Here is a 26,036-nt window from a genome sequence, read left to right on the forward strand (position 1 = left end):
CGTTATGTAACGTCTACATAAAGACACAGAAACACAGTCAAAGATTTAACTAAGTATGAGATTTGAACAAGTATTTCTGATTTAAACATGTATTTTGGATCTTTGAAAATGTATTTTAGCTGTATGTTTAAGAAATCTGTACACTTTAGCCAAAAGCAGGTTAACACAAAGCTTAATGGGGTAAGAGGTATATTGAGATGAACCACATTCTTTAGGACAATGAAACTACAGAATGTGCAAGTTCTTATCAACAGCAAATACTAGCAGTAAGGTCATCTCAGCCCCTTCATGAATAAGGTAGTTCATATTGTGCAGCTAAAGCAGGTCTTCTCGGTCCCATTATGAATAGGATAATTCACATTGACCAGATAAGGCAGGTCTTTCTTATCAATAAAGTTGTTCATGATAAAATAGGCCTTTTCAGACATGGGAATGTACATCTGTCTGGCTTGCTCATTGACGTAAGCAAGAGTTGATGGGAACCTTAACTTTGACCTTTGTTGCCAAGTGTCAGAGGTTGCTGAGCAACAGAGGAAGCATCCTGATTCTACGGACCAATGAAACCCCATGAAGTCAAAGGGTAAAATGCAATTGGCTAAAATACATGATGGCTATTAACTGTGATAGATTTGTATTGAAAATGACTGGTTCAAAACTAACTGAAGGTGGGAAATGTAGACTTGAGAAATGTATATTTGACCCCTCTGATGCACTGTAACCTCAGAGTGGTATTGGAATGCTCAAGGCCTTCTCACATAGACAGGCATTGGACTGCCCAATGCTCATTCTCCCATCGATCATTGGTCAATAAAGATACGACTTTAACCAGAACACTGGCTTTTGTGAGTCTTTGTATTGGCTGAAGTTTTGGTGATACCTAGCCTCCAGGGAGCCCCTCAACACAAAAATTATGCTTTTTTTCCCCCCTCAGTACATTGATAACTTATGGCAGGTAGGTATTTGTATTTCCATTGAACATAAAAGCCTGTAACATGATCAATTTGAAGTGTATCTGTTACTAGTGCATAATGAAGGTTCCTTCACTCTTCTGTATAGGGATGGGTGAAAACAGACTACGGTCACTTGCCCTACTTAGCCCTTCCTGTTTGTTTAAGTATAATTGCAAAGAGACCTTTGCTCGCATCATATCCTAGACCCTGGGATCTTGGAACACGTTAAACTTTCATAATGCAGTGAATGATAGAGACAGTATAAATGGAGAAGACCACAGTTTATTATGCTCCAAGAATGTTACTGTCTTAAAATATTTACTTTGAGGAAATATTTGAAGAACATTTCACTACAATGATTTAATGAGATGTCCGACTGTCACACCAGTATAATTTCTCTTGGGTTTCTTTTTTTCTGCTCTCTTAGTAAGCACCAGAGAGACATTTGTAATAAATCTGCACTGTGTCCCTCCAGCAGTGAAGCTTTACGGTGCTTTATACAGGAAGTAATTTAGGAACATTTAGTAGAAATGGAGGCGGAAAAGCTTTATGCAAAGACTAAGTTCTATAACACAAGTTAAGAAAAAAATATGAATAATGCACCCTTTTGAATTATTTATTACTGTTGCCACAAACCAAAAAAGATTCTTCTCCACAATGAATTTTTAATGTGGAGAACTTGATAACAAAAGCCATTCAGAGAGAAATAAAGCTGTGTATCGTACCACTTGTTTAGAAAACCACAAATATATTTTAATCTCGATGTTGAGGCTTCACTTTCAACTTTAATAGTTAGATTTCTATTCGTCGACAAACAGGTGAGATTTGGTTCTGAAGGAACCCTTTCAGTAGTTTCCCCCCTCTCACTGAAAGTAATGAAAGAAGAGAGGAAAAAAATGTGGGCATGTAATATTTTCTTATCTTACCAGGTTTTAAATGAAATGAGAAATATGTAACAGGATATATGGAAGCGATTCATATTTCAGTTTCAGCTGAATTCTTGTCCTGATCTTCCGTCCCACCAGCTTCCTATTCATCGGATCATCTTCTGCCACTCCCATCACCTCCAGTATAATACCATCACCAAACAAGCTACCACTCCCTTCCCCTATAGCATTCTGAAGGGATCTTTCCGTCTGTGACACCCTGATTCGCTGCTCAGTCACCCAACACCCACTCTGTTTTTCCTACTGTACCTCTCCATGTAAGCACAGGAGATGCACCACTTCTCCTGTTATCTCTTCTCTTCTCACCATACCTTTCAAGTGACAAAGCAATTTACTTGTGCTACTTTCTATTTAGAATATTGAATTCACTGCTCACAGCGTGATCTCCCCTCCACTGGGGAGACCAAACGCAGACTGGATGACCGTTTGTGGGGGCACCTCCACTCTGTCCACAAGTGTGACCCTTAATCCTTCTTTTGCTCCCACTTTGACTTTTCTGTCCTTGACCTGCCACAATGTTCCAATGGAGCTCAACGCAATATGAAGAAACAGCACTTCATCGTTTGACCAGACGCTTTGCAACCTTCTGGATTCAACTTCTGAGTTCAATAATTTTGGATCACGACCTCCTCCCCCTTTTGTTTTGTTTTCTTTGCTGGCTTGGTTGTTTTCCTCTTGTCTTTAATTCCCCTTACTTGACTTTCAGAAGGCAGCTATTGTGCCATTCTACCTCCTCTAGACACATCTTTAGTTCCTTTATTATCCCATTATTACTCGGTTTGGCTTTGAACCAGGAAAACTTTTTTCTTTTCATCTCTCCCACTCTCCACCATCTCTCCATCTTATTACAGACCTTCCCTTTTGTTGTTCTTCCCACGCTCCCTACCACCAACCCCCTTCACCTGCTCAAAACTTTCTATGTTTATAACATTTATGATGAATGATGACAGACCTGAAACATTAACTGTTTTTCTCTGACAGATGTTGCTAGAACTGCTGAGTATTTCCAGCCTTTTCTGTTTTTACTTCTGGTTCCCAGCATCCACGGTATTTTGGTTTTGTTTCGGTGACTGAATCCATCTCTAATCCTGGTAATTGTGAGGCTGAAACAGATTGCCCTCAGCCTTGGCATCACATTTGTTGCTGAGATGAGCAAGTGATGGCACATCTGTTTCATCAGTAAGAGTGTATACTTCCACCTCCGTAACATTGCCTGACTCCAAACTTGCCTCAATTCATCTGCTGCTGAAACACACATATGTTCCTTTCTTACCTGTGGACTTGACTTTTCCAACTCCCTTCTGATCAGCCTCCCACTTCCCACTCTTTGTAAACATGAGGTCATCCAAAACTCTTGTGTCCTAACTTACACCAAGTTTTGTTCACTCATCACCTCTTTGCTCCCTGAGCCACGTTGGCTCCTAGCTAGACCATGCCTTGACTTTTAAATTCCCATCCTCGTTTCAAATTACTTTGTGATCTCACTCCAACTTATTTCTGTAATCTCCTGCAGCCCTACAACCCTCTTAAATATCTGCATTCCTACAATTCCTGGGCTCTTGAGCATCCTGATTTCAGTCATTCTACCTTTGGATGCTGTGCCTTCAGTTGCCTGGGCTCTAAGCTCCTATGTTCTCCCTAAAGCATTCTGCGGCTTGACCTCTCTTTCCCCTAAGATGCTGCTTAAAAACCTACTTGTTGACGAAGCATTTGGTCATCTTCCCTAAGCATTGAATTGAATCACTACAGTGTAGAAGGAGGCCATTCAGCCCATTGAGTCTGCACCAACTCTTGCCCAGGCCCTATCCCCGTAACCACATGTATTTTACCCTGCCAATCCCTTTAACCTATATATATCTTGGGACACTAAGGGGCAGTTTAGCATGACCAATCAACCTGACCCGCACATCTTTGGAAATCGGAGCATCCAGAGGAAACCCACGTAGACACAGGGAGAACGTGCAAACTCCACACCGACAGTCACCCGAGGCCAAAATTAAACCCGGGTTCCTGGCGCTGAGAGGCAACAATGCTAACCACTCTGCCACCGTGTCACCTCGTAATCTCCTTGTGTGGTTTAATGTGCAATTTTGTTAATGCTCCTGTGAAACCCCTTGAAGAATTTTACTTGTGTGAAAGATGCTATATAAATATAAGCTGTAATTGTTCATATATTTGAATGACTGATCCTACCCATTAGATTTTTAACTCTTTTTTGACTATTGGCCGTTGTAGAGCATAAAAGCCATTGAAACTGGTGCTAGATGTTTGCACAACATCTATTTTTCTCTCCACCAAGACAAGTTCTACGTATTATGTTCAATTCCAGGCATATATTTTTAATACATGCATTCCCTTAGATCACAGCGAAGCTTATAATGTGAATTGCATTGATAAAATTTAGAGATAAGATGTTGAATTCTTTTTTCAGAACTGACAAGCCAAGTAACCAATATGAAGGAAATGAATAATGGTGATTGTAAGTGAAAATCTTAGTTTTCACCTGCTCAACAAGCAGATGATTTATTTTTAAAGAAAGATAAATATTCTAGGTAATAGGATAAAATACAATAAGCATTGACTATCTAGTAATTTAGTTTTATTTTTCCTAAACTATTTGATGCAATTCCAAATGGATTTTCCCTCATACTCAAATTTGAGAATTAGCATACAGTAAATCATAGGCCAGGAATTTATGTACAATATCACCACTAAGTTCCAGCAAGGAAGTCAACCACTCTTATGGAACAGCAAAGGTGTTTATAAATATAGTAAGATAAAGGGTGGGATTCTCTACCCCCTCCCCTGCCCTTGCAGTGAGTTTGCTGGTGGCAGAGGCAGCTTACTATTGGCCACTGGCAGGATCTTCCAGTCCCGCCAATGTCTGCGCCGTTTTGTGTGGCTCACCCATCCCACTGCCGGGGAACTCACCATAAGTAGTTGCCTTTGGAAGATTCTGCTGGTGGGAAGGGCTGGAAAATCCTGCCAAAAAGTGGATTAAAGACAGTTAATGCTCTGATGGACAATAGGAAACACCACTGGATATTGTATACAATGATAATAAGCAGATATGAGCTGGGTTTATACAGCACTTCCAACTTTACAGCGCCCAGTCAGTATTCAATTATGTCTGAAATGGACCTTCAACCCACAACTTTCTGATTTGGGCAAGAATACCTCAACTAAGCTGAAACTTGAATATTAACAATATTAAGTTTAAGTTAAGTTTATTTATTTCCCAGAGGAAACCCACACAGACACGGGGAGGACATGCAGACTCCACACAGACAGTGACCCAAGCTGGGAATCGAACCCGGGTCCCTGGCACTGTGAGGCAGCAGTCCCACCGTGCCGCCAACTATCCCAATTGGGATAGGGCCTGGGTAGGATTGTCGGTACAGGCTCACTGGGCTGAATGGCCTCCCTCTGTACTGTAGGGATTCTATGATAGTCAAACATATGTTAGAATAATCTCTGGTGTAAAAGTTTTGAAGGGTCGAATACTCTTTCCTCAAAGAAATTAATTGAAGTTGCTTTGTGGTATCAATCTTTCATTGTCCTGCTGTACAAATGCAAATATAATTTTTATTTCTACTGGTATTTAAATTTGAGATCTGTAAAGACGTTTGTGTGTCGCTATCAAAAAGGGCAATTTTAAACACATTTTTGTACTGAAGTTGTCAGAATTCAGAGTTTGAAGAGTTGTTAGAGTTCAGTAGCATTTCACTGACTTTGGTTTGTTTTTGATATTAATAGGGTTTGACACATCTGTTCGATCATTAAAGGTTATGGAAAGCCAACAACTTATTGATCACCGTTACTATGCCAAAGGAATTCATTGTGGGTTAGTTACTTTAACATATCATTGGCAAAATCTTTTAATGTAATTTGACAAAAGGCAATTAAATACTAATATTTTAATTCATATTTTTTATTGTTACACCACAAGTCTTTCCTAATTCATAGTTGCAGACTAGAAAACCTCAGAGCAATGCTTAATGGAATTTAACTTGCACATGGCAACTTGGACAATCTTAGCAGGTCATACAACTATTTAACTTTCTCTGACTGGAGTGTACGTTTTCCCTGTTCAAAACCTATTTTTTCCTGATTACATTCCTGCGTTTCTTAGCTTTCATATTTTTCAGTTTTGTAGCCATTTTTCTTATTAATCTTCTACATATTTCCAACATTCTTTGTTTTAATTTCCAGCATTTCTGCTTTTAATTTTCACTTGCATGGTTGGTAGTTCAAGTGATAGGACCATTGTCACTCTAACCTGCTTAACATGCTGATTCTTGTATGTTGATTCTTAGTCCGTCTATAGCATGGATTGCCAGCGGCGCGCTCTCACTTGGCAGAGGGGTTCAATTGAGAGATACCTTTCAGGGAAATGGATGATTGAAACCCAAGTGTTTCTTTTTCAAATTTGGACTTTAGTTGCAAAACCAAATATCTGTACCAGGTGAAAATCCACAAACAAGAAGCGAGAATAGCATTTTTCCTTTTATTGGTATGTGAGAGACTCCTAATAAAAAGTTAATATTTATTTATTGAATTCAAAGAAAAGTCCTGCATAAAAATTGATTGAGGATCAAACTGAAAGTGACAGGAGTAGATAATCAAATTCCATCAGTGGCTTCTGAGACTGTGGAGGTTTGCGGAATGAAACAGGCTAGGGCAAATTAACAGAGCTTTACGTCTTGGACTGATAGCCTGGAGATCCGCAACATTACCTCCGAAGTAAGAAGTGAAAACTTCAAGAATTCTGAAGTGGTATAATATCCATCTGGTTAGTAACTGCCTTTGAGATTTCACCATAAGAACTGAGAACATGATTGCAAGTTGTTCACAGCCTGAAGGAGCAACAAGAGTTTGGACAGAATGGCTCCAGAACTTTCAAAAGGCTGTGGAAATTCAGTCGATTGAAACCTTCAAGATGGAGATCAATAGGTTTTTGTTAGGTAACGATAGAGAGAAATGGACCCAAGACACCTAAATAACGTTGAAATGCAGATCGACCATGATCTAACTGAATAGCAGATTGGGGAGACTGGCTGACTTAATCCTGTTCTATGTTCCTTTCTATACATCTTATATTTATGTTTGTATGTGGACATGACGTAATGAGAACATGTGACATATCTTTGCTGAAGCATGCTGGCGATATCTTCATATTCTGTTTTACTCTGCTAAAAATAGTTTTTCCATTGTTACAAAATAGCCATGTTATGTGACTTGTCCTCGTCTGCAGTCACTTGCAACTATACTGGACAATGCAGTAACATTCCACTAAAGGACTTCATCTCTCATTTTAATGATCAAGACTTGGTACCTGACTTTTGGAATAACTTCACTTAAGCTTGTTTTACTGTTAAAGCGGTTTTTACTCTCTATTTTATTCATATCATGACATTGTTTGGCTATAGAATACAAAGTTTAGTAGCTTTCTTTGTGGTTTGCATGACTGATAAAGGTTCTCATTTTTCTCCACGTATCATTCAGGAATGGCAACTACAGCTACATAATTCCAATCAACAAATATACTCCCGTGAATATGAGAATTACTTTGGAAATGAAGTAAGTACAATTATAAAATTTCATTATTTATTTTCTTCACAAACCAAATCCCAACAAACTTGTATGTACCAATATTAATTGGCAATCCGACCGCCTTAGAGTTTGCCACAGATTAAACTTAATTCATTTCAAATCACAGATTTGAATTATTTAGTAAGAGTCTAAGAGTTCTAAGGGGCTGGAATTTATTTAAGGATATTCAGAAGTTGTTGAATTATGTTGACTAATTTTATTTTGGCTTTGGAACCATAACTTGTATTTCATAGAATCCTTACAGTACAGAATGAGGCCATTTGGCCCATCGGGTCCGCACGGACAACAATCCCACCCAGGCCTTATCCCCGTGACCCTTCATATTTACCCCGCTAATCCCTTTAGACTAAGCAAGAGGGACACTAAGGGGCAATTTAACATGGCCAATCAACCTAACTTGCACATCTTTGGACTTTCAATAGATCACAACAAGATAGCTGCTCTGCTACATACAAAACCCTGAACCAGAATCAGGTTGTCTATGAATATTTTGGCACTATGTTCCTCATGAACATGCTGTGTGTTAACAGGGGCAAGATGGCGCCCATCTGGCCGCGCTCCAGCCCTGAATCGAGCAGCACTCCGCACCAGCGGGGTCAGCTACCCCAGGCCAACCAGTGATCCATGGCGCTAAGGTATTGTTACTTTTAGACGGGATTCTGACTTAGAGGTGTTCAGTCATAACCTCACATTCAGTAACTTCGCACCATTGGCGCCTCAGCCAGGCACATACACCAAATGTCTGAACCTGCAGTTCCCCTCGTACTGTGCAGGATTACTATTGTAAGGATCAAAAAGTGATGTTGCTATGAACACTTAGCCGCCACAAGCCAGTTATCGCTGTGGTAACTTTTCTGACACCTCCTGCTTAAAACCCAAAAGGTCAGAAGGATCGTGAGGCTCCGCTTTCACGGTCTTTCATACTGAAAATCAAGATCAAGCGAGCTTTTGCCCCTCTGCTCCATGGGAGGTTTCTGTCCTCCCTGAGCTCACCTTAGGATACCTGCATTACAGTGCAACAGGTGTACTGCCCCAGTCAAACTCCCCACCTGCCACTGTCCGTGGAGCTGGTCGCGCCCCTCTGCCCCCGACCAGATGTGAGAACCCCTCTGGGCTCACCTCCCTGCTCCACCAGGTAAGTGAAAAAATGATTACGTAGTGGTATTTCACCGGCGGCCAAGGTCTCCCCACTTATTCTACACCACTCGTGTCTCTTCACAGTGCCTGACTAGAATCAAGCTCAACAGGGTCTTCTATCCCCACTGATTCTGCCAAGCTCGTTTCCTTGGCTGTGGTTTCGCTAGATAAGGACATAAGAGCATAAGAAATAGGAGCAGGAGTAGGCCATCTAGCCCCTCGAGCCTGCCCCGCCATTCAATAAGATCATGGCTGATCTGAAGTGGATCAGTTCCACTTACCCTCCTGATCCCCATAACCCCTAATTCCCTTACCGATCAGGAATCCATCTATCCGTGATTTAAACCTATTCAACGAGGTAGCCTCCACCACTTCAGTGGGCAGAGAATTCCAGAGATTCACCACCCTCTGAGAGAAGAAGTTCCTCCTCAACTCTGTCCTAAACTGACCCCCCTTTATTTTGAGGCTGTGCCCTCTAGTTCTAGCTTCCTTTCTAAGTGGAAAGAATCTCTTCACCTCTACCCTATCCAGCCCCTTCATTATCTTGTAGTCTCTATAAGATCCCCACTCAGCCTTCTAAATTCCAACGAGTACAAACCCAATCTGCTCAGTCTCTCCTCATAATCAACACCCCTCATCTCTGGTATCAACCTGGTGAACCTTCTCTGCACTCCCTCCAAGGCCAATATATCCTCCCGCAAATAAGGGGACCAATACTGCACACAGTATTCCAGCTGCGGCCTCACCAATGCCCTGTACAGATGCAGCAAGACATCTCTGCTTTTATATTCTATCCCCCTTGCAATATAGGCCAACATCCCATTTGCCTTCTTGATCACCTGTTGCACCTGCAGACTATGGCCAGCCGACTGGTTAGTTCAGCAAAACCCTTAAAGTTCTTAATGTCAGGAAACTTCATCAACTGTTCATTCTGTTTATGTCATTTACCTCTGGCACCTATTACAAATCCAAAGAATTTAACCTTCGGAACCTCTAGTCAAATCCGTGATTTCTTCTATTAGATGGTTATACTTTCCTACTTTTTCTTCCCAAGCTCTCTCTAGGGAATTCTTATTATCCTCAAACCGTATGTCACATCAACCACCGTCACCTTGTTCTCTTTACAAATTAAGATATCCGGCTTGAATAGCTGCTTATTAGTAGTTCTTATGAGGTTCCAGGAACATTTTAAAATGTTTTATAGCAAAGTCCTTCAGTAACTGTAGAATTTTGTTGTGTCTGTAAATCCCGGCCTTTTTAACATATGGGCAATATCCAGAGATATGCCCGACCGTTTTGTTGGCAGTGTTACATCTCCTGCATAATGTATTCCCGATAGATAAAAACTTCCTTGTTGGATAAGTATTGTTACAACGTAAGAGAGTGTTGATTAAAATTAGATTCCTTAAAACAATTAATTTGCAGCCAGTGATTTGACACTGGATCATCAAGGAAAGAGGAGATACCAATCCCCTGATAATTTAAGTGCTTCCAATTTACGCCAATTCAGGGAAGGTTCTTCCTTAAATCCTTCTGTCCTAATTAGGGCACCACAGGGATCCAGGGCCTTCACCTCCTTGATGACTTTGTCTACTTCAATATACATAGCAGTATCCGTGTATAAATTTTCAATCAATTGAATCATTTTTCCAGGCAGTCCTACCCTTTTTAGACTTTTCATAATTAATGCATACTCAGAGTCAAACGCCTTCGCAAGGTCAATTAAAAACTCCTCCTTATGACCTTTCCTTAATGGCTTAATTATGTCATCCTCCATGTTATGAGTGGAGACAGGTAAAAATGTCTGAGAGCCCACAGGTAAGGCTCCCCTGTCACCACATTTGCAGACGCATCTTTAGTACTTGGCATTCTTGGTCTGTAGTGAGCAGTCAACCAGAATGGGGATGTTTATACACCAGTTACCATCCCTACCGGAATGATTATCAGCTTCTGCCGGAACCGTCATCACTGTCTTCGCTAAAACGCTACCTATAGGAGGAAAATTGGTTTCCGCGAACCACCCAACCTACATGGCTTTGCACAGTCGGATTTCGTCGTCTTGATAAAGTTTAGGAAATCTCTCTAAAACCAAACCTGGAAATAAAGAGAACATCTAAATCCTAGGAAGACGTTACCAGTAGCACCATGTGGAGGTACAGACTTGACCTTGGTTAAAAACAACCCCACAAAAATCCCAAAGTCATAGTTAATCCTGCCGTTTAACCGCACTTCATTAGATTTCTTCACTTTGACATTCAGAGCACTGGACAGAAATCCCATCGTGTCAACACCTGTCTGCGGCCTTTGCGATGCTTTGTTTTAATTAAACAGTTGGATTCCCCTGGTCTGCACCAGTTCTAAGTCAACTGTTAGGTGCCGGATGAGGCCACCCGCCTGTTGGGGAGGTCGAAAGGCACCGCAGCTGGGAAGATCCGCAGGAAGGACCTGGCGTGCATCCAGAGTTGACACCGCCCCGGAGGGCAGCGCCTCGTCCAGCTGCGGCACGCGCCCAGCCCCGCTTCGCATCCCAGCCCGACCGACCCAGCCCTTAGAGCCAATCCTTATCCAGAAGTTAGGGATCTGACTTGCTGACTTCCCTTGCCTACATTGTTCCAATATGCCAGAAGCTGTTCACCTTGGAGACCTGCTACGGATATGGGTACGGTCCGGCGCGAGACTTACACCATCTCCCCCGGATTTTCAAAGGCCAGCAAGAGCTCACTGGACGCCGCTGGAACTGCGACACTTTCCAAGGCACAGGCCCCTCTCTCGAGGCGAACCCATTCCAGGGTGCCCTGCCTTTCACAAAGAAAAGAGAATTCTCTCCAGAGGGCTCTCTCTCTCTGGGGCTCCTGCCAGCTTCTCTGGGATTGTTTGCGTTACCGCACTGGTTTTTTCAGAATTTGTTTAATTATTCTATGCAAATGAACTGTTATTGTATAATATTTGATATTTCAAATTAGTAATTCTATACAGTACTGCTTAAACACCATTACTAATAACAGTCTAGGTTCCTTTCAGAAGGCAGTTCTTCAATTAAAATGAACCCTAACCTTGCCTATGGCGCACTTCTTTGTTTTCTAGCTGCCAATTGTTTTGTATGATCTGCAGATGAAAGTTGGACTGTTTTGTGCATAGATAGAAGATCAGAAAATTGTAATTTTCAAAAAGTGCAAACAAATGCCTCGGGTTCATGAATATTAAAGTGGATCTCTTTATGAGGCTGATTTGTTCATACTACAGCATTTAATTAATAGGAAGTGGAATAGCCATTCCCAGACTTCATGCCTTTTGCTCTACTGCAGTTGTGCTGTCCTTGCCTTTTCCTCATTGGAGAAAAAGTCTAAAACTTTGATCAACTGTGTTTAAGGAATGTGTGTTAGAAATACTGCTGGACAGACCACCGTCTAATCCACTCTGTGATCAACATTAATGTAACCTCAAAGCAGCGACGGCAACAGAAACAATGCCACAGAAAAGTCAATGCTGAGGCACTCAAAGACCCTGATAAGAGAGCCCTATTTAGCCAACACCTCATTGACAACCTCATGTCTGCCAGTGACCCAGAGATGCAAAGTGTCTACGGCACCTGATCTGCCCTCAAGGCCTTCATAATCAGCACCTGTGAAGAGATGTCTGGTCACTTGACCAGGAAACACCAAGGGTGGAATTTTCCCATCACAGGAATTATAGCGGGCAGGACACGGACCATGTAAAGGTCCGTTGACCTCGGGCAAGATTTTCCAATCTTGGGCTGAGCACGGCCGGAAAATTCCGCCTTGAGACTGGTTCAATGAGAACAACCAGGAGATCCAGAGGCTGATAAATTGCAAGTGCAAGGCATTTCTGAACCTGAAACAGCAACCCAATCCGAGAGCAAGAAAGCAGCTCTACAGGGTGCTGAAGACAGAGGTCCAGCAAAACTTCCGCAACCTGGTGAGTAGAAAGCAGTTAGCCGACAACCATGACATGCTTTAGTGTAGTCAAGGTCACCGACAGCCCAAGCACCCAATGTCCCACCCCACTGCTAGCCAAGAATGGGAAGGTGCTTCTCAAGAACAGGGAGGCAGTAAACGTCCACTGGAAGGAGCAAGCCAGGGGATCTCAGAGACCCTGCAATCGTGACCATCTTCAAGGAAGGTGACCGGTAACTAGAGGAATTTCCCTGCTATCGGCCGCAGAGATAGTCACCACAAGATCTTTATTGCCTTCTCCTGTGGCTGAAGTTCCTCCAGAGTTGCAATGCAGATTCTGCCCACATAGGGACACAACAGACATGACCCACAACACATGGCAGCTACAAGAGAAATTCAGAAAGCAGCACTAACCCTTGTATATGGTCTTCTTTGACCTCAAAAAGGCCTTCAGCACTGTCAACTGTGAAGGATTATGGAGCATTCTCAGTTTCAGCTGTGCCCAAATGTTTGTCACCATCTTCTGCCTGCTCCATGATGCATGCAAGCCTGACCCTGACCAACAAATCCACCACAGACTCAATTCACATATGGACTTGGGTCAAGCAATGTGTGACATTGCATTGATGCTCTTCTCAATCTTCCTTGCTGCAATGCTCCATCTCCCCCTCAGCAAACCACTCACTGGTGGAGCTAAACTATAGAACAAACTGGAGTCTGTTCAACCTCGGCTGCCTGCAAGCCAGATCCAAGGTTGTCCCATCTCTTGTTATTGAACGACGGTAGCACAGTGGTTAGCACTGCTGCTTCACAGCTCCAGGGACCTGGGTTCGATTCCCGGCTTGGGTCACTGTCTGTGTGGAGTTTGCACATTCTCCTCGTGTCTGCATGGGTTTCCTCCGGATGCTCCGGTTTCCTCCCACAGTCCAAAGATGTGCGGGTTAGGTTGATTGGCCATGCTAAAAATTGCCCTTAGTGTCCTGAGGTTAGAGGGATTGGCGGTTAAATATGTAGGGATATGGGGGTAGGGCCTGGGTGGGATTGTGGTCGGTGCAGACTCGATTGGCCAAATGGCCTCTTTCTGTACTGTAGGGTTTCTATGATTCTATTTCTATGATTCTAACAGTATGCAGATGGTGCATGCATCTGCATGCTCTAGCAAGGCCTAGCTCCAAGCCAGTGTCAACACCTTCACTGAGACATACAAGAGCATGGGCCTTGCACTAAACATCCGTAAAGTTCTCTACCAACCTGCCCCGCCCAACAGCATTGTGTCCCTCTATCCTGGGTTATCAAAGTTCACTATGAGGCCTTTGACAAAGTGGATCACTTTCCTTACCTTAGGCAGGCCACGTTGTCCTGTTGCCTGACACAAGATCCCTGAAACAAGCGTTCCATTCAGAGCTTCTACACGGCAAGCAAAGAAACCCTTCAAGGACACTTTCAAAGCCTCCTTGGTTTCCAAAGTTATCCCCAATGACACCTACGAATCCCTTGCCCAAGACAACCCAAAGTGGAGGAAAGGTATCCAGCAAGGAGCTGAATACCTCAAGATTCATTGCCAAGAACCAGGTGTAGCCAAGTGTCAACAGTGAAAGGAGCGAGTGACAACCTGGGCACTCCACCCATCTGCTCTTCCAATCACCATCTTCCCCACCTGTGACCGAGGCCGTAGGTCGCGGATTGGATTCCTCAGTCATCTGAGAACCTGTTTTTAGTGCGGGCGCAAGCCATCCTCGCCTCCAAGGGACTACCTTAGAGAAGAAGTTATACATTATACGTTATTTGATGCTAAAATGTTAACCTATTTATACTTTGCAGCACCACAGCACCTTTGATTGTTTACAAATGTTTGGTGAACCTTGGCGGGACTTGTGTCAAATCTGTAAGCAGTGGAACTAAAATGGATGGTTCACAAGAAATGTCACAGGTAACTTATTATTCCAGTGCTCTTGTAGAATATGTTTAAATACTGAATGAAATTTCAGAATAATCTTTGCTGACGAAATGTTTGTCAGAGCTTTTCATCAATTGATGACCACAGCTAATGACATATTATACTCGTACAACACTTTAACTTAAATATCTCTAATGGAACTTCACAGAGGGGTTCTCCTTTTATCTGCGGGTTAAATTTGCGAGCCACTGCATTACCTCCCAATAGCCTTGCCCCTTGAAGACTCTTCTTATGACCCCAGCCACCACATGTGTCAGACAATCTTGGGTCCAGTCTATTGCCTCTGGAGTCACAACTGTCTGCAGCTCCAGTAATAATAAACAAGAGGCCTGCAGGCCTGCCACCGGGCCTATTAGATGTATGCTGCACCATGATCATGCCTTGATTTAGCAAGATGATAAAGGTTATTGGGGGGGCGGGGGGGGGGGGGGGAGGGGGTGGTGGAAACGATCTTTTTTCTACAGCTTTTATGTCAGACAGTCAATAGACATGGGGTGGAGAAAAGTAGTGAAGAGGTGGTGATGAATAGTGAACTGCATTGTTTCACTAACATACACACCAAAGGTGACCCACATTTCTGAAGCATTTCAGTAAGAAAGAGGAAGGACTCGGAGATCCTTGATGAGAGGACTATCAAGTAGATGGAGGAGGAGCACTTATAAGTTCATAAGGTATAGGAGCAGAATTAGGCCATTTGGCCCATTGAGTCCACTCCACCATTCATCATGGCTGATATGCTCCTCTTCCCCATTTTCCTGCCTTCTCCCCATAACCCTTCAACCCATTTACGAAATAAAAATATCTCAAACTCCTCAAATTTACTCACTGTCCCAGCATCCACCACACTTTGGGGTAGTTAATTCCACAGATTCACAACCCTTTGGGGGAAGTAGTTTTTCCTCAACTCAGTTTTAAATTTGCTACCCCTTATCCTAAGACTTCGACCCCTTGACCTAGAATGCCCCACCAGCGGAAACATCCGCTCCACGTCTACTTTATCCAAACCTTTTATCATCTTGTATACCTCAATTTGATCTCCCCTCATTCTTCTAAATTCCAGAGAGTATAAGCTCAAACGGTTCAATCTGTCTCCATATGACAACCCCCTCATCTCTGGAATCAATCTAGTGAACCTCCTCTGAACTGCCTCCAATGCCACTACATCTTTCCTCAAATAAGAGGACCACAACTGTGCAAAATACTCCAGGTGCGTTCTCACCAATGCCTTGTATAGTTGCAACAATACTTCCTTACCTTTATATTCCATTCCTTTAGCTATAAATGCCTCCATTCCATTTGCTTTCTTTATTATCTGCTGTACCTGCATGCTAGTTTTCTGTGACACATGAACGAGGACACCCAGATCCTTCTGCATCAGAGCACCCTGAAATCTCTCCCCATTTAGATAATAAGTCGCCTTCCCATTTTTCCGACCAAAATGCATGACCTCACACTTAAACACGTTAAACTCCATCTGCCACATTTTGGCCCACTCTCCTAACCTATCTATATCCATTTGTAAGGTTCTTAGTTCCTCATTGCAATTTACTGTCCTGCCTATTTTTGTGTTATCTGCAAATTTGGCTGTAGAGCCTTCTTTTCCTGTATCCAAGTCATTAATATAGATTGTCAATAGCTGGAGCCCAAAGACCAAACCGTGTGGCACCCCACTAATTACTACTTGCCATCCAGAAAAAAAAACATTTATCCCAACTCTGTCTTCTGTCGATCGGCCAGTCATCTATTCAAGCTAATAAATTACCCCTAATCCCATGTGATCTAACCTTGTGAATTAACCTTTTGTGCGGCACCTTATCAAACGCCTTCCGGAAGTCCGGATATACTACATCGACAGGATCTCCATTATCCACTTTGCTCGTTACATCCTCAAAGAACTCTAACAAATTCATCAAACATGATTTGCCTTTCATAACACCATGCTGACTCTGATGGATAGCGTTTTGACTTTCCAAATATCCTGATATTGCTTCCTTGATAATTGATTCTAACACTTCCCCAACAAGAATGATCCCTGGAATGTTCACGAGAATGATCCCTGAAATGAGGAGCTTGTCGTATGAGGAACGGTTGAGAACTCTGGGTCTGTACTCATTGGAGTTTAGAAGGATGAGGGGGATCTTATTGAAACTTACAGGATACTGCGAGGCCTGGATAGAGTGGACGTGGAGAGGATGTTTCCACTAGTAGGAAAAACTAGAACCAGAGAGCACAACCTCAGGCTAAAGGGACAATCGTTTAAAACAGAGATGAGGAGAAATTTCTTCAGCCAGAGAGTGGTGAATCTGTGGAACTCTTTGCCGCAGAAGGCTGTGGAGGCTAGGTCATTGAGTGTCTTTAAAACAGAGATAGATAGGTTCTTGATTAATAAGGGGATCAGGGGTTATGGGGAAAACACAGTAAGAAGTTTAACAACACCAGGTTAAAGTCCAACAGGTTTATTTGGTAGCAAAAGCCACAGCAAAAGCTGTGTGTGGCTTTTGCTACCAAATAAACCTGTTGGACTTTAACCTGGTGTTGTTAAACTTCTTACTGTGTTTACCCCAGTCCAACGCCGGCATCTCCACATTATGGGGAAAAGGCAGGAGAATGGGGATGAGAAAAAAATCAGCCATGATTGAATGGCGGAGCGAGTGGCCGAATTCTGCTCCTATGTCTTATGGTCTAACAGATGTTAAACTGACTGTCTGAAATTTCCCACATTTTGCCACCCACCCTTTTTGAATAAGGGTGTTACATTAGCATTTTTACAACCGATTGGACCTTTCCCGTGTCCAGGGAATTTTGGAATATTAGAACCAATAGATCCACTATCTTCACCGCCACTTCCTTTAATACCCTAGGATGCACGCCATCAGGCCCCGGGGACTTATCTGCCCTCAATCCCAATAGTTTGCTGAGTACCTTTTCCCTATCGATGTTGATTGTTCTAAGTTCTACCCTTTCTATTACCTCAGACTTGTCCCTATAGGAATGCTACTAGTGTCCTCCACCATGAAAACTGAGGCAAAGTATTGATTTAGCATCTCTGCCATTTCAGTATTCCCTACTATTAACTCTCCAGTTTCATCTTCCAAGGGACCAATATTCATCCTTGTGACTCTCTTCCCTTTTATACACCTATAGAAGCTTCTGCTACCCTTCTTGATATTTTGTGCTAGTTTTCTTTTGTAATTTACCTTAGCTTTTTTTATTACTTTTTTAGTATCCCTTTATTTATGTTTGAAAGTTTCCCAATCTTCCAGCCTGCCACTGGCCTTTGCAATATGGTATACCTTAGTTTTTGTCTTTATATTGTTCCTTGACCTCCTTGTTTAGCCATGGCTGTTTTTTTTTTACCATCTTCTTCATTGGGATACATTTGAGTTGTGAGGACTTGAGTATCTCCTTAAACAACTGCCACTGCTCATTCACTGTCCTACCTTTTAGCTTTCCTGCCCACTCTACTTGGGCCAAATCTATCCTCATGCCTATGTAATTTCCTTTGTTTAATTCCAGAACGCTAATCTCCCCCAAACTGAATTTTCAATTCTATCATACTATGGTCACTACTCCCTAGATGATCCTTAACTATGAGGTCATCAATTAATCCCTCCTCATTACACAATACCAAGTCCAGAGTAGCCTGCTGTCTGGTTGGTTCCACAACATACTGTTCCAAGAAACAATCTCTAATACATTCAATGAATTCTGCCTCCAGGCTATCCTTGCCAATTTGAATCTTCCAATCTATGTGCATATTAAAATCATCCATGATTATTGCTGTACCTTTCTTGCAAGTCCCCAGTATTTCCTGGTTTATACTGTGCCCCACTGCAGAAGTACTGCTTGGGGACCTATAGAATACTCCTACCAAGTACTTCTTCCCTTTGCTATTTCTTCTTTTTACCCAGACTGATTCCACATGCTTATATCATTTCTCATTACAGCACTGATCCCTTCCTTCACCAGCAAAGCTACACCACCTCCTTTTCCTTTCAGTCTATCTTTCCAAAATACTGAGTACTCTTGAATACTCAATTCTCAGACCTGGTCTCCTTGTAACCATGGGCCCTATTTTACCATTTTAATTCTAACTGCTAGGCAGACTTGAAACTGGGAGTGTTTCAGATCCGACTTTTAGACCTGTTCTCGGGCGCCCCCATACGTGCTCTCCCTGAAAAATATCAGCAATTCTGAATCGCGCTGTAGAAGCCTGTGGGTGGGGCTTAACGCGCCCAACACATTGCAACTCCGATCGGAGCCTTTTTTGGAAGGCTCCCCTGCCACATCACTCCCGGGCCGGATAATGCCTCCCCTTGGCCCCACAGACATTGCTCCACCCGCACAACATTACTGACCCACTTATCCCCACCCAGCCCCCCCACTACCCAGACCACGGCCCCCTGCCCCCCTCCCCCCCCCCCCCCCACCTGAGCACATGCAGAGTGGCAGTGCACCCATCCTACCCCTGCCCCCCCCACCAGAGAGTCATCTGACCCCCTCCCTCCCCTCCACTAGAGATCCATCTGACCTGCCTCGTCCCACCCACCAGAGAGTCATATGACCCACCTGCCCCCCCGCCCCCCTCAGCACCACCAGAGAGCCATTTACCCACCTCCCCACCACCACCACCACCACCGACCTGAGTCAGAGAGCCACTGGAAGCTCTGAACTTACCTCTTCAGAAGCTGGAGTGCTCGAATTGGACCTTTGAGAACCATGTCTGTTTTGTGCCGAATCTGGATGGGCGAACGTGGTGATAAAGGGGGAAGTGCCAATAAGTTTGGGCGTGCAGCCCATTAAGTCAATTTAAATGTATGCAAATGCATTTAAATTGACGTCGTGCCCGTTTTGGGTTTGGTCCCGACGGTGGCCATTTTCGGCCCTTGGTAAAAAGGGAACCGGCGCGAATCCCGCTACTTGCTTCATGCCCAACTTTACCAAGTTTTCGCACCCGACAACGGGCGCAACGTGATGGTAAAATCGGGTCCATGTCTCAGTACTCGCCACCAAATCATACTCTTCTGTTTCTATTTGCGCCGTTAACTCATTAATTTTGTTCTGAATGCTTCGTGCATTTAGATACAAATCTTTAAAATTTCCTGGTAAATTTCCCTATTCTTTTATAATTTCTTGGTGCATAAAGACATTCACCCATTCTGTCCCTCTTTTATTGTATGGTAACCATATGCCACATCGCTAACCTGCACTCACACCTCCTCCTTCAATTTGGGTTTTCTAATTTCCCCTACAACTGAACCCTCCCTCCCCCGATTCAGTTTAAAGCCCTATCTACAGCCCTAGTTATGCAATTTGCTAGGACTCTGGTCCCAGCAGTGCTGGATTTAGGCATAAGCTAAACAAGCTACAGCTTAGGGCCTCACCATCCGCAGGGGCCTCACAAAATTTCAGAAGGTTTACAATGAAGAGAACATTTAAGAGCGGATACCAGAAAAGAAAAAGAAAGCACCAGCTTGAAGAGCAACTCAAAAAATTACCAAAATCTATGAGAGAGATCAAGCCAGCCAAATGATAAATATGTAATCAGTAAATGCATTCATTTGAAAATAATTTGTATTTTTCACTTTAAATACCTTGCTATTAAATAATTAAAAGGCATAATTATGTTTTCAATTTTTTTGTGGCAATCCAAGGTCCTGTTTTGGTACGCACCTTTGTGAGATCTTTTGGTGTAACTTTTTAACAAGGGGCCTCCAAGCTTTATATAGCTTAAGGCCTCACCAAGTCTAAATCCGGCACTGGGTCCCAGCATGATTCAGATGAAGACCATCCCATCGAAACAGGTCCTTTCTTCCCCAGTACTGGTACCATGTCCCATGAATTCAAACCCATTTCTCCACGCCAATCTTTAAGCTACGCATTTACCTGTTTAATCTTATTGACCCTGTGCCAATTAGCTTGTGGCTCAGGTAGTAATTCAGAGATCATTATCTTTTTTGGTTCTGCTTTTTAATTTAGCTCCTAACTGTTCATACTTCCTTTGCAGAACCTCTGCTCTTGGTATATCTATGTTGTTGGTACTTATATGGACCACGACAACTGGATCTTTGCTCTCCCACTCCAGGTTCCTCTGTAGCCCAGATGAGATATCCTGAACCCGAGCACCAGGCAGGCAACACAACCTTCGGGACTCTTGATCCTGGTCACAGAGAACAGTGTCTAAATCCCTAACTATACTATCCCCAATTACAACTACATTTCTTTTCTCTCCCCCCACTTGAATGGCTCCCTGCACCATGGTGCTGCGGTCAGTTGCCTCATCCTCCCTGCAGTCCCTGTTCCCGTCCACACGGAGCAAGAATCTCGAACCTGTTGGACAAGGGCTGAGGCTTTTGATCCCTCAACCTACCTCACTCACAGCCACATCCTCCTGTCCCTGGCCACCAGCCGAATTCAAGTTAGTTACTCTAAGGGGTGTGACTGCCTCCTGAAACACAGCATCCAGCTAACTCCCCCTCCCTGATATGTTGCAGTGTCCAAAGCTCAGATGCTAACTCGTCAACTCTGAGCCAGAATTCCTCGAGCAACCAACACTTATTGCAGATGTGGTCACTGGGAACCACAATGGGGTCCACCAGCTCCCACATCATGCAGGAACAACACATCGCCTGACCATCTGTCCCTATTTTATTTAATTAGTTTTGAATTTGTTTTTTAAAATTTTTAAACTTTTTTGTATTTCTGCTTTATTATCTCAATCTGAATGCAACTTATAACCAGTAATTTAGCACAGATTCAAATTTAGCAGATTCCCTATTAGCCAATCAAATCACAGCCTTACTGCGACGTCACTTTTCACCCCCCCCCCCCCCAGTCAAAACACTCCGAACTCAGAATCCTTTACCTTCTCAAAAGCTCTCTGGCTCGCACCCACTCAGCTGCTGAAATCATTTACCAGCCAATCACTTACCTGCTGACTGTGATGTCATGGTTCGATTTCTTTTTACCCCTCGAGTCTCCCTCGCAGGTCTGCCTCTCCGTGCCTCCCGAAGATGAGCACCTCTTTCCCCTCAGCACCGAATTCCCACTCGGCTCCAAATTCCCGATACCCTCACTCTGGCTAAATCTCACTCCAGCTGCAGTCTCTCTCCCACTGGCGTATGCAGACACACTGGCTGTGACTTGGTCTGGATAGGTAAGAATGGAAATAGGCAATCCACAGAGCAAGACAATGGAGGAGAAGATGGCCTGGTCAAATGCTGTTGAGAAGAGGAGGAGAACTATACAGAATCACAATCTCAAGGGATATCATTCATGATTGAATTAAAACATTATTCAAAAAATAGTAGCAAGACATTTGGAAAATCACTATGCAATCAAGCAGAGTCAAACATGGTTTTATGAAAGCAACATTGTTATAGAAATATTCATTAGAGTTCTTGAAGCATGCAATGTGAAGAGTAAATAAAGGGAACCAGTGACTGAGTTATGTAGTTAGGTTTGCTGATTACACAAAGCTAGGAAGGAATATAAATTGTGAGGAAGAAAAACTGGACAGTAGATAACTTGGGGAAGTGAGGCTATTCACTTTGGCGGGGTGGGGGGGGGAAGAAATTCTGCTTTTCTAATCTTAGGAAGATATGAAACTTGTAAATATTGAATTTCTGAGATTGTTGTGTGTACAAAGAAAACAAAGTTAACATGACGTCCCATAAACAACTATAGAATCACAGAATTGTTGTGCACAGGAGGTGGTCATTTGGTATTTAGTTCTCCAAACATACAGTTGACCTGGTGCTATTTCACCTGCTTTTTTCCTATACCCCTTCACATTCTTCCTTTCCAGATAATAATCTAATTTCCTCTTGAATACTTTGATTGAACCTGCTTCCAACAGACTCTCAGGCAGTGTGTTCTAGAACTTAACCATGCACTTTGTGGGGGGAAAAAAGTTTCCCTCATGTTGCCATTTCTTCTTTTTCCAGTTATTTTAAATCTCTGCCTGCCCTTTGTCTTTAATTGTTCTGCATATTTGGCCCGGAATGTGTCTCTTGCTCTAATCTGTCATACATGTGCACTGACATTTTACAAGCTCTACATTTCTACACTTGTCTATTGCTTTCCTGAACATAAGCTCCTCCTCTTTCAGTAGACTTTCTCTCTCTGATGGGTCTCCTATATCAAAGAGGATTCTATCCTTGATTAGATCATCTTTTAGCTGTCCACATTCATATGATTCTGCAAGTTGTGTTCTGCAGTCGCATGCTGTTCAGTGGTTGCATGGGTTCATTTTCACCTTGAGCTCTAGTGTTGAATATATAATGCTCTTACGTAACATTCACTTAGGCTTCAAAGCACTCATTAAAGGCTTTCAAAATCTCTTCAAACTGTTTTCTTTGTCAGTTAGGTGTGAGGTAGTATGCAATTTAGAGCAGTCTCTCCCCAACAGTGTTAGAAGTGTGGCCACTCTTACCAGTACTTGTTTGTTAGCTAAATCTGTTGTAAGCTCATTGTTTTGCCATTGCAAGAGGAAAAACTGCCAGTTTTACCACATATTGCCTTTCATTTCTACTGGAGCTGGGAGTTGAAGTTTTAGTGCCATGTTCGCTCACCAAATATTTTGCTTGCAACCTCCAGTACGTATTTGCTTTTCCTTGAGCTTTTTCAGCAACTTTTAGCAGATTTGAACATTTCTGTGTGGCTTCTGGGCAGCATTTCCAGAATTTCTCTATTTTATCTCTCTTTCCTGACACCACACTTTGTGTTTAAAGACTGCAGACCTTCTTGATGCTTTCTTGGTTAGAGGGCAGGATTTTCTGTCTGTGCTTGCCCCAAGACTGGAAAATCCCACTCAAGGTCAACGGACCTTTGCATGGTCCTGTCCCGCCCACTATGATTCCCGTGGCAGGCAGGATGGGAAAATCCCGCCCAGAGTCTTTTTTGAACTCATTCAGAGTGACAGCTTACAGTGAGACTGCTGCATGACGGAGGTCACATGAATGCGGCGAATCAGATAGGACATGTATGTTACGTTTCAGAACCTAAACAGTCCCCATATCTAATGAAGGATATATTTATTGCTTTGGAGGCAGTACAGTGAAGGTTAATTGGTCATTGGGATGAGAATGTTGTCCTATGATAGGCTGAGTAAATTGGGCCTGGAGTTTATAAAAATCAGATATGATCTCATTGAAACATACAGGATTCTGAAGAGGATTAGACACCGAGAGGTTGTTTCTCCTGATTGGGAATCTTGCACATGGAGGCACAGTCTCAGAGTGACAGGTCAATCATTTAGAATTGTGATGAGGCGAATTTTCTTCACTTGAGGGTTGTGAATGCTTGGAATTCACTGAGGGTTGTGGATGCTCCATTGTTGGGCATATTCAAGGCTAAAATCAAGCGACCTTTGTTCTCTCAGATTCATGGGCTATGGGAGCAGATAGGAAAGTGGAGTTGATTTAGGAGATCAATAATGATCGTATTGAATGGCAGAGCAGACTCAAAGGATCATATCTACTCAAGCTCTTATTTCTTATGTTATTGTGTATGCACATATAAATCACGCAATTGGACTGCTGGAAATAACAAAAATGTACTGACTGAAGTAATTGGTTACTTTGAAATATTTAAGTAATTTAACGTTATTTTTATTGGTTTATTTAAAATGTATTTTGTACCTCTTAATGCGCATTGCAGTCCTTTTCAATTAATTTTTAAATATTCCTGCAGGGATATCAACATTTCTGGTTCCTGCCAGTGGCACATCTACAGGACTGTACATATCATTTCCGTGTTGTAGCACCAGTAAGTCAATCTATTATCATGTTAGTATAATCTATACTGCAGCACTTGTATGGATCTGTGCTGTTCTTTTATCTGTTTAATCATTGAGCATTCTTTATTGTACAGGGGCTAGCAGATTGCAGAACAAATCAGAACTTCGCTGGGACATTCTTTACAGATTACTACTTTTACTTTTATCGAAAATGTAGCTAATTCAGTAGAACAAATCCTACATACGAATTGACTTTGGGCTTACTGAAGTACCATCCTTTAGTGTAGAGTTTCATGTAGTTCCATAAATATGTCTGTTTGGCACATGTTAATCTGCCAGTTTAATTCTTTAAGATGTAAAGTTACCCATGTTACATGTTGGCTTATGATTCTTGTCACCTCAAGTTATCTGAAGGGCAGCACCAGCATCAAATAGGAATGGATAAGAATCTGAAAAGCAGCACACTTCTACACGGGACCTTTATTTTAAATGAATTGCCAAGAGTGGAAATAAATTTTGACAGTATTTAATTTTTTTTACTTCTGTAAAGTTTATAGATTAATAAAAATGTAACTGACTAAATGCGTCTCCAACTGACTGAAGTTTTTCACTATGCAGTATTTCAGTACAAACTGCATTAGCACTAACATTCTAGAAAGCATAAACTTCTGTAAACTCTTCACTCTAAAAAGTTTGCGTGCTTTACTAAGTTAGAAGGTATAATTAAGCAAGGAGACAACAGCAGAAAATTCCAAATGGTATAGCGTGAGTGAATGGAGCAAGATAGAGTATAAGAAAAAGTGAGAAAGTACACTTTAGCAGATGAGAGTCATGTATAATCAAATTAATGGAGCATGGGAGGAGGGTGTGGATAAAGGGTTGTTTTGATCTGGTACACAAGATTTAGCCCATGGGTGCAAAATGCAAACAGTAAGTTAATGGGAGTATAAAATGTAAATACTGTATTGGCATGTACCACCTGCAGTTGAGTAGAGCACTAGTTTGAATTCATTTGGAACATTGCTTTCAGTTTTGGGCACTCCGCTCTAGAAACATAGAATGACAAAGCTCCAAAGGAAGATATTCAGCTTGTCTTGCATGTCACTGACTCTTTGACAAAGCTATCAAATTAGTCCCGCTCCTCTCTTTCCCCAGGGCAAATTTTCCCTCAAGTGTTTATCCCATTCTCTCTCTTTTGAAATTTATCATTGTATCTGCTTTGCACTATCTTTCATCACTTACCAAAATGAATCACCTCACATTTCATTCCATTAAATTTCATCTACCACATGTCTTCCTATTTCATCAATCCACCTGTACTCCTGAATTACGCTATATCCTCCTAATTGTTAATTTGTGCCACCTGCAGACTTTAAAATTATGCTTTACATACTCAAATCCAGATCAATAATAAATATATCCTGGATAGGTTTTATTGGGTCTGTAAGGTGTGCCCTAATGATTCACTGGTATAATGTCTTGGATGAAGCAAGGAACGTAGCTATGGCAACAACCTGGGTAGCATTCTCTAAAGATAAGAATAAAGAATGATCTGCTTATAGTGTTTAAGGACATTTTCAATGCAGCCAAAAGATTTTATTATGGAAATCCAGACTAACATAACTGTCCCAGAAATCCATAGTTGCAGAATCAGTCAAAAGAGAGACAATTACTTATCTGGGAACTAAGATTATTCAGTGACTATGGAGATGAGGTTTGTGATGGCAGAATTCCTGTGACTAATAAAATGAAGTAGCAGGCTGAATGATTTGTTATGTT

The 26,036-nt window shown here is 42.3% G+C and overlaps 1 protein-coding gene and 1 pseudogene across 1 annotated transcript in view; one reads left to right on the forward strand and one right to left on the reverse strand.

The window, feature by feature from the left end:
• The window catches only part of myrfl (myelin regulatory factor like), a 60,123-nt gene extending 35,505 nt beyond the window's left edge, over positions 1-24,618 (forward strand). Inside the window, exons 20-25 of the mRNA XM_078221079.1 lie at positions 4,329-4,376; positions 5,654-5,741; positions 7,403-7,477; positions 14,383-14,491; positions 24,212-24,286; positions 24,392-24,618. Coding sequence (XP_078077205.1) covers positions 4,329-4,376; positions 5,654-5,741; positions 7,403-7,477; positions 14,383-14,491; positions 24,212-24,286; positions 24,392-24,478 — 482 coding nt within the window. The 3' untranslated portion in view covers positions 24,479-24,618. The remainder of the gene's footprint in view (positions 1-4,328; positions 4,377-5,653; positions 5,742-7,402; positions 7,478-14,382; positions 14,492-24,211; positions 24,287-24,391) is intronic.
• Positions 7,904-11,262, reverse strand: LOC144499362 (28S ribosomal RNA; annotated as a pseudogene).
• Positions 24,619-26,036: the final 1,418 nt, after the last annotated feature.

Source organism: Mustelus asterias, chromosome 9, assembly GCF_964213995.1.
Source record: "Mustelus asterias chromosome 9, sMusAst1.hap1.1, whole genome shotgun sequence".
NCBI lineage: Eukaryota > Metazoa > Chordata > Chondrichthyes > Carcharhiniformes > Triakidae > Mustelus > Mustelus asterias.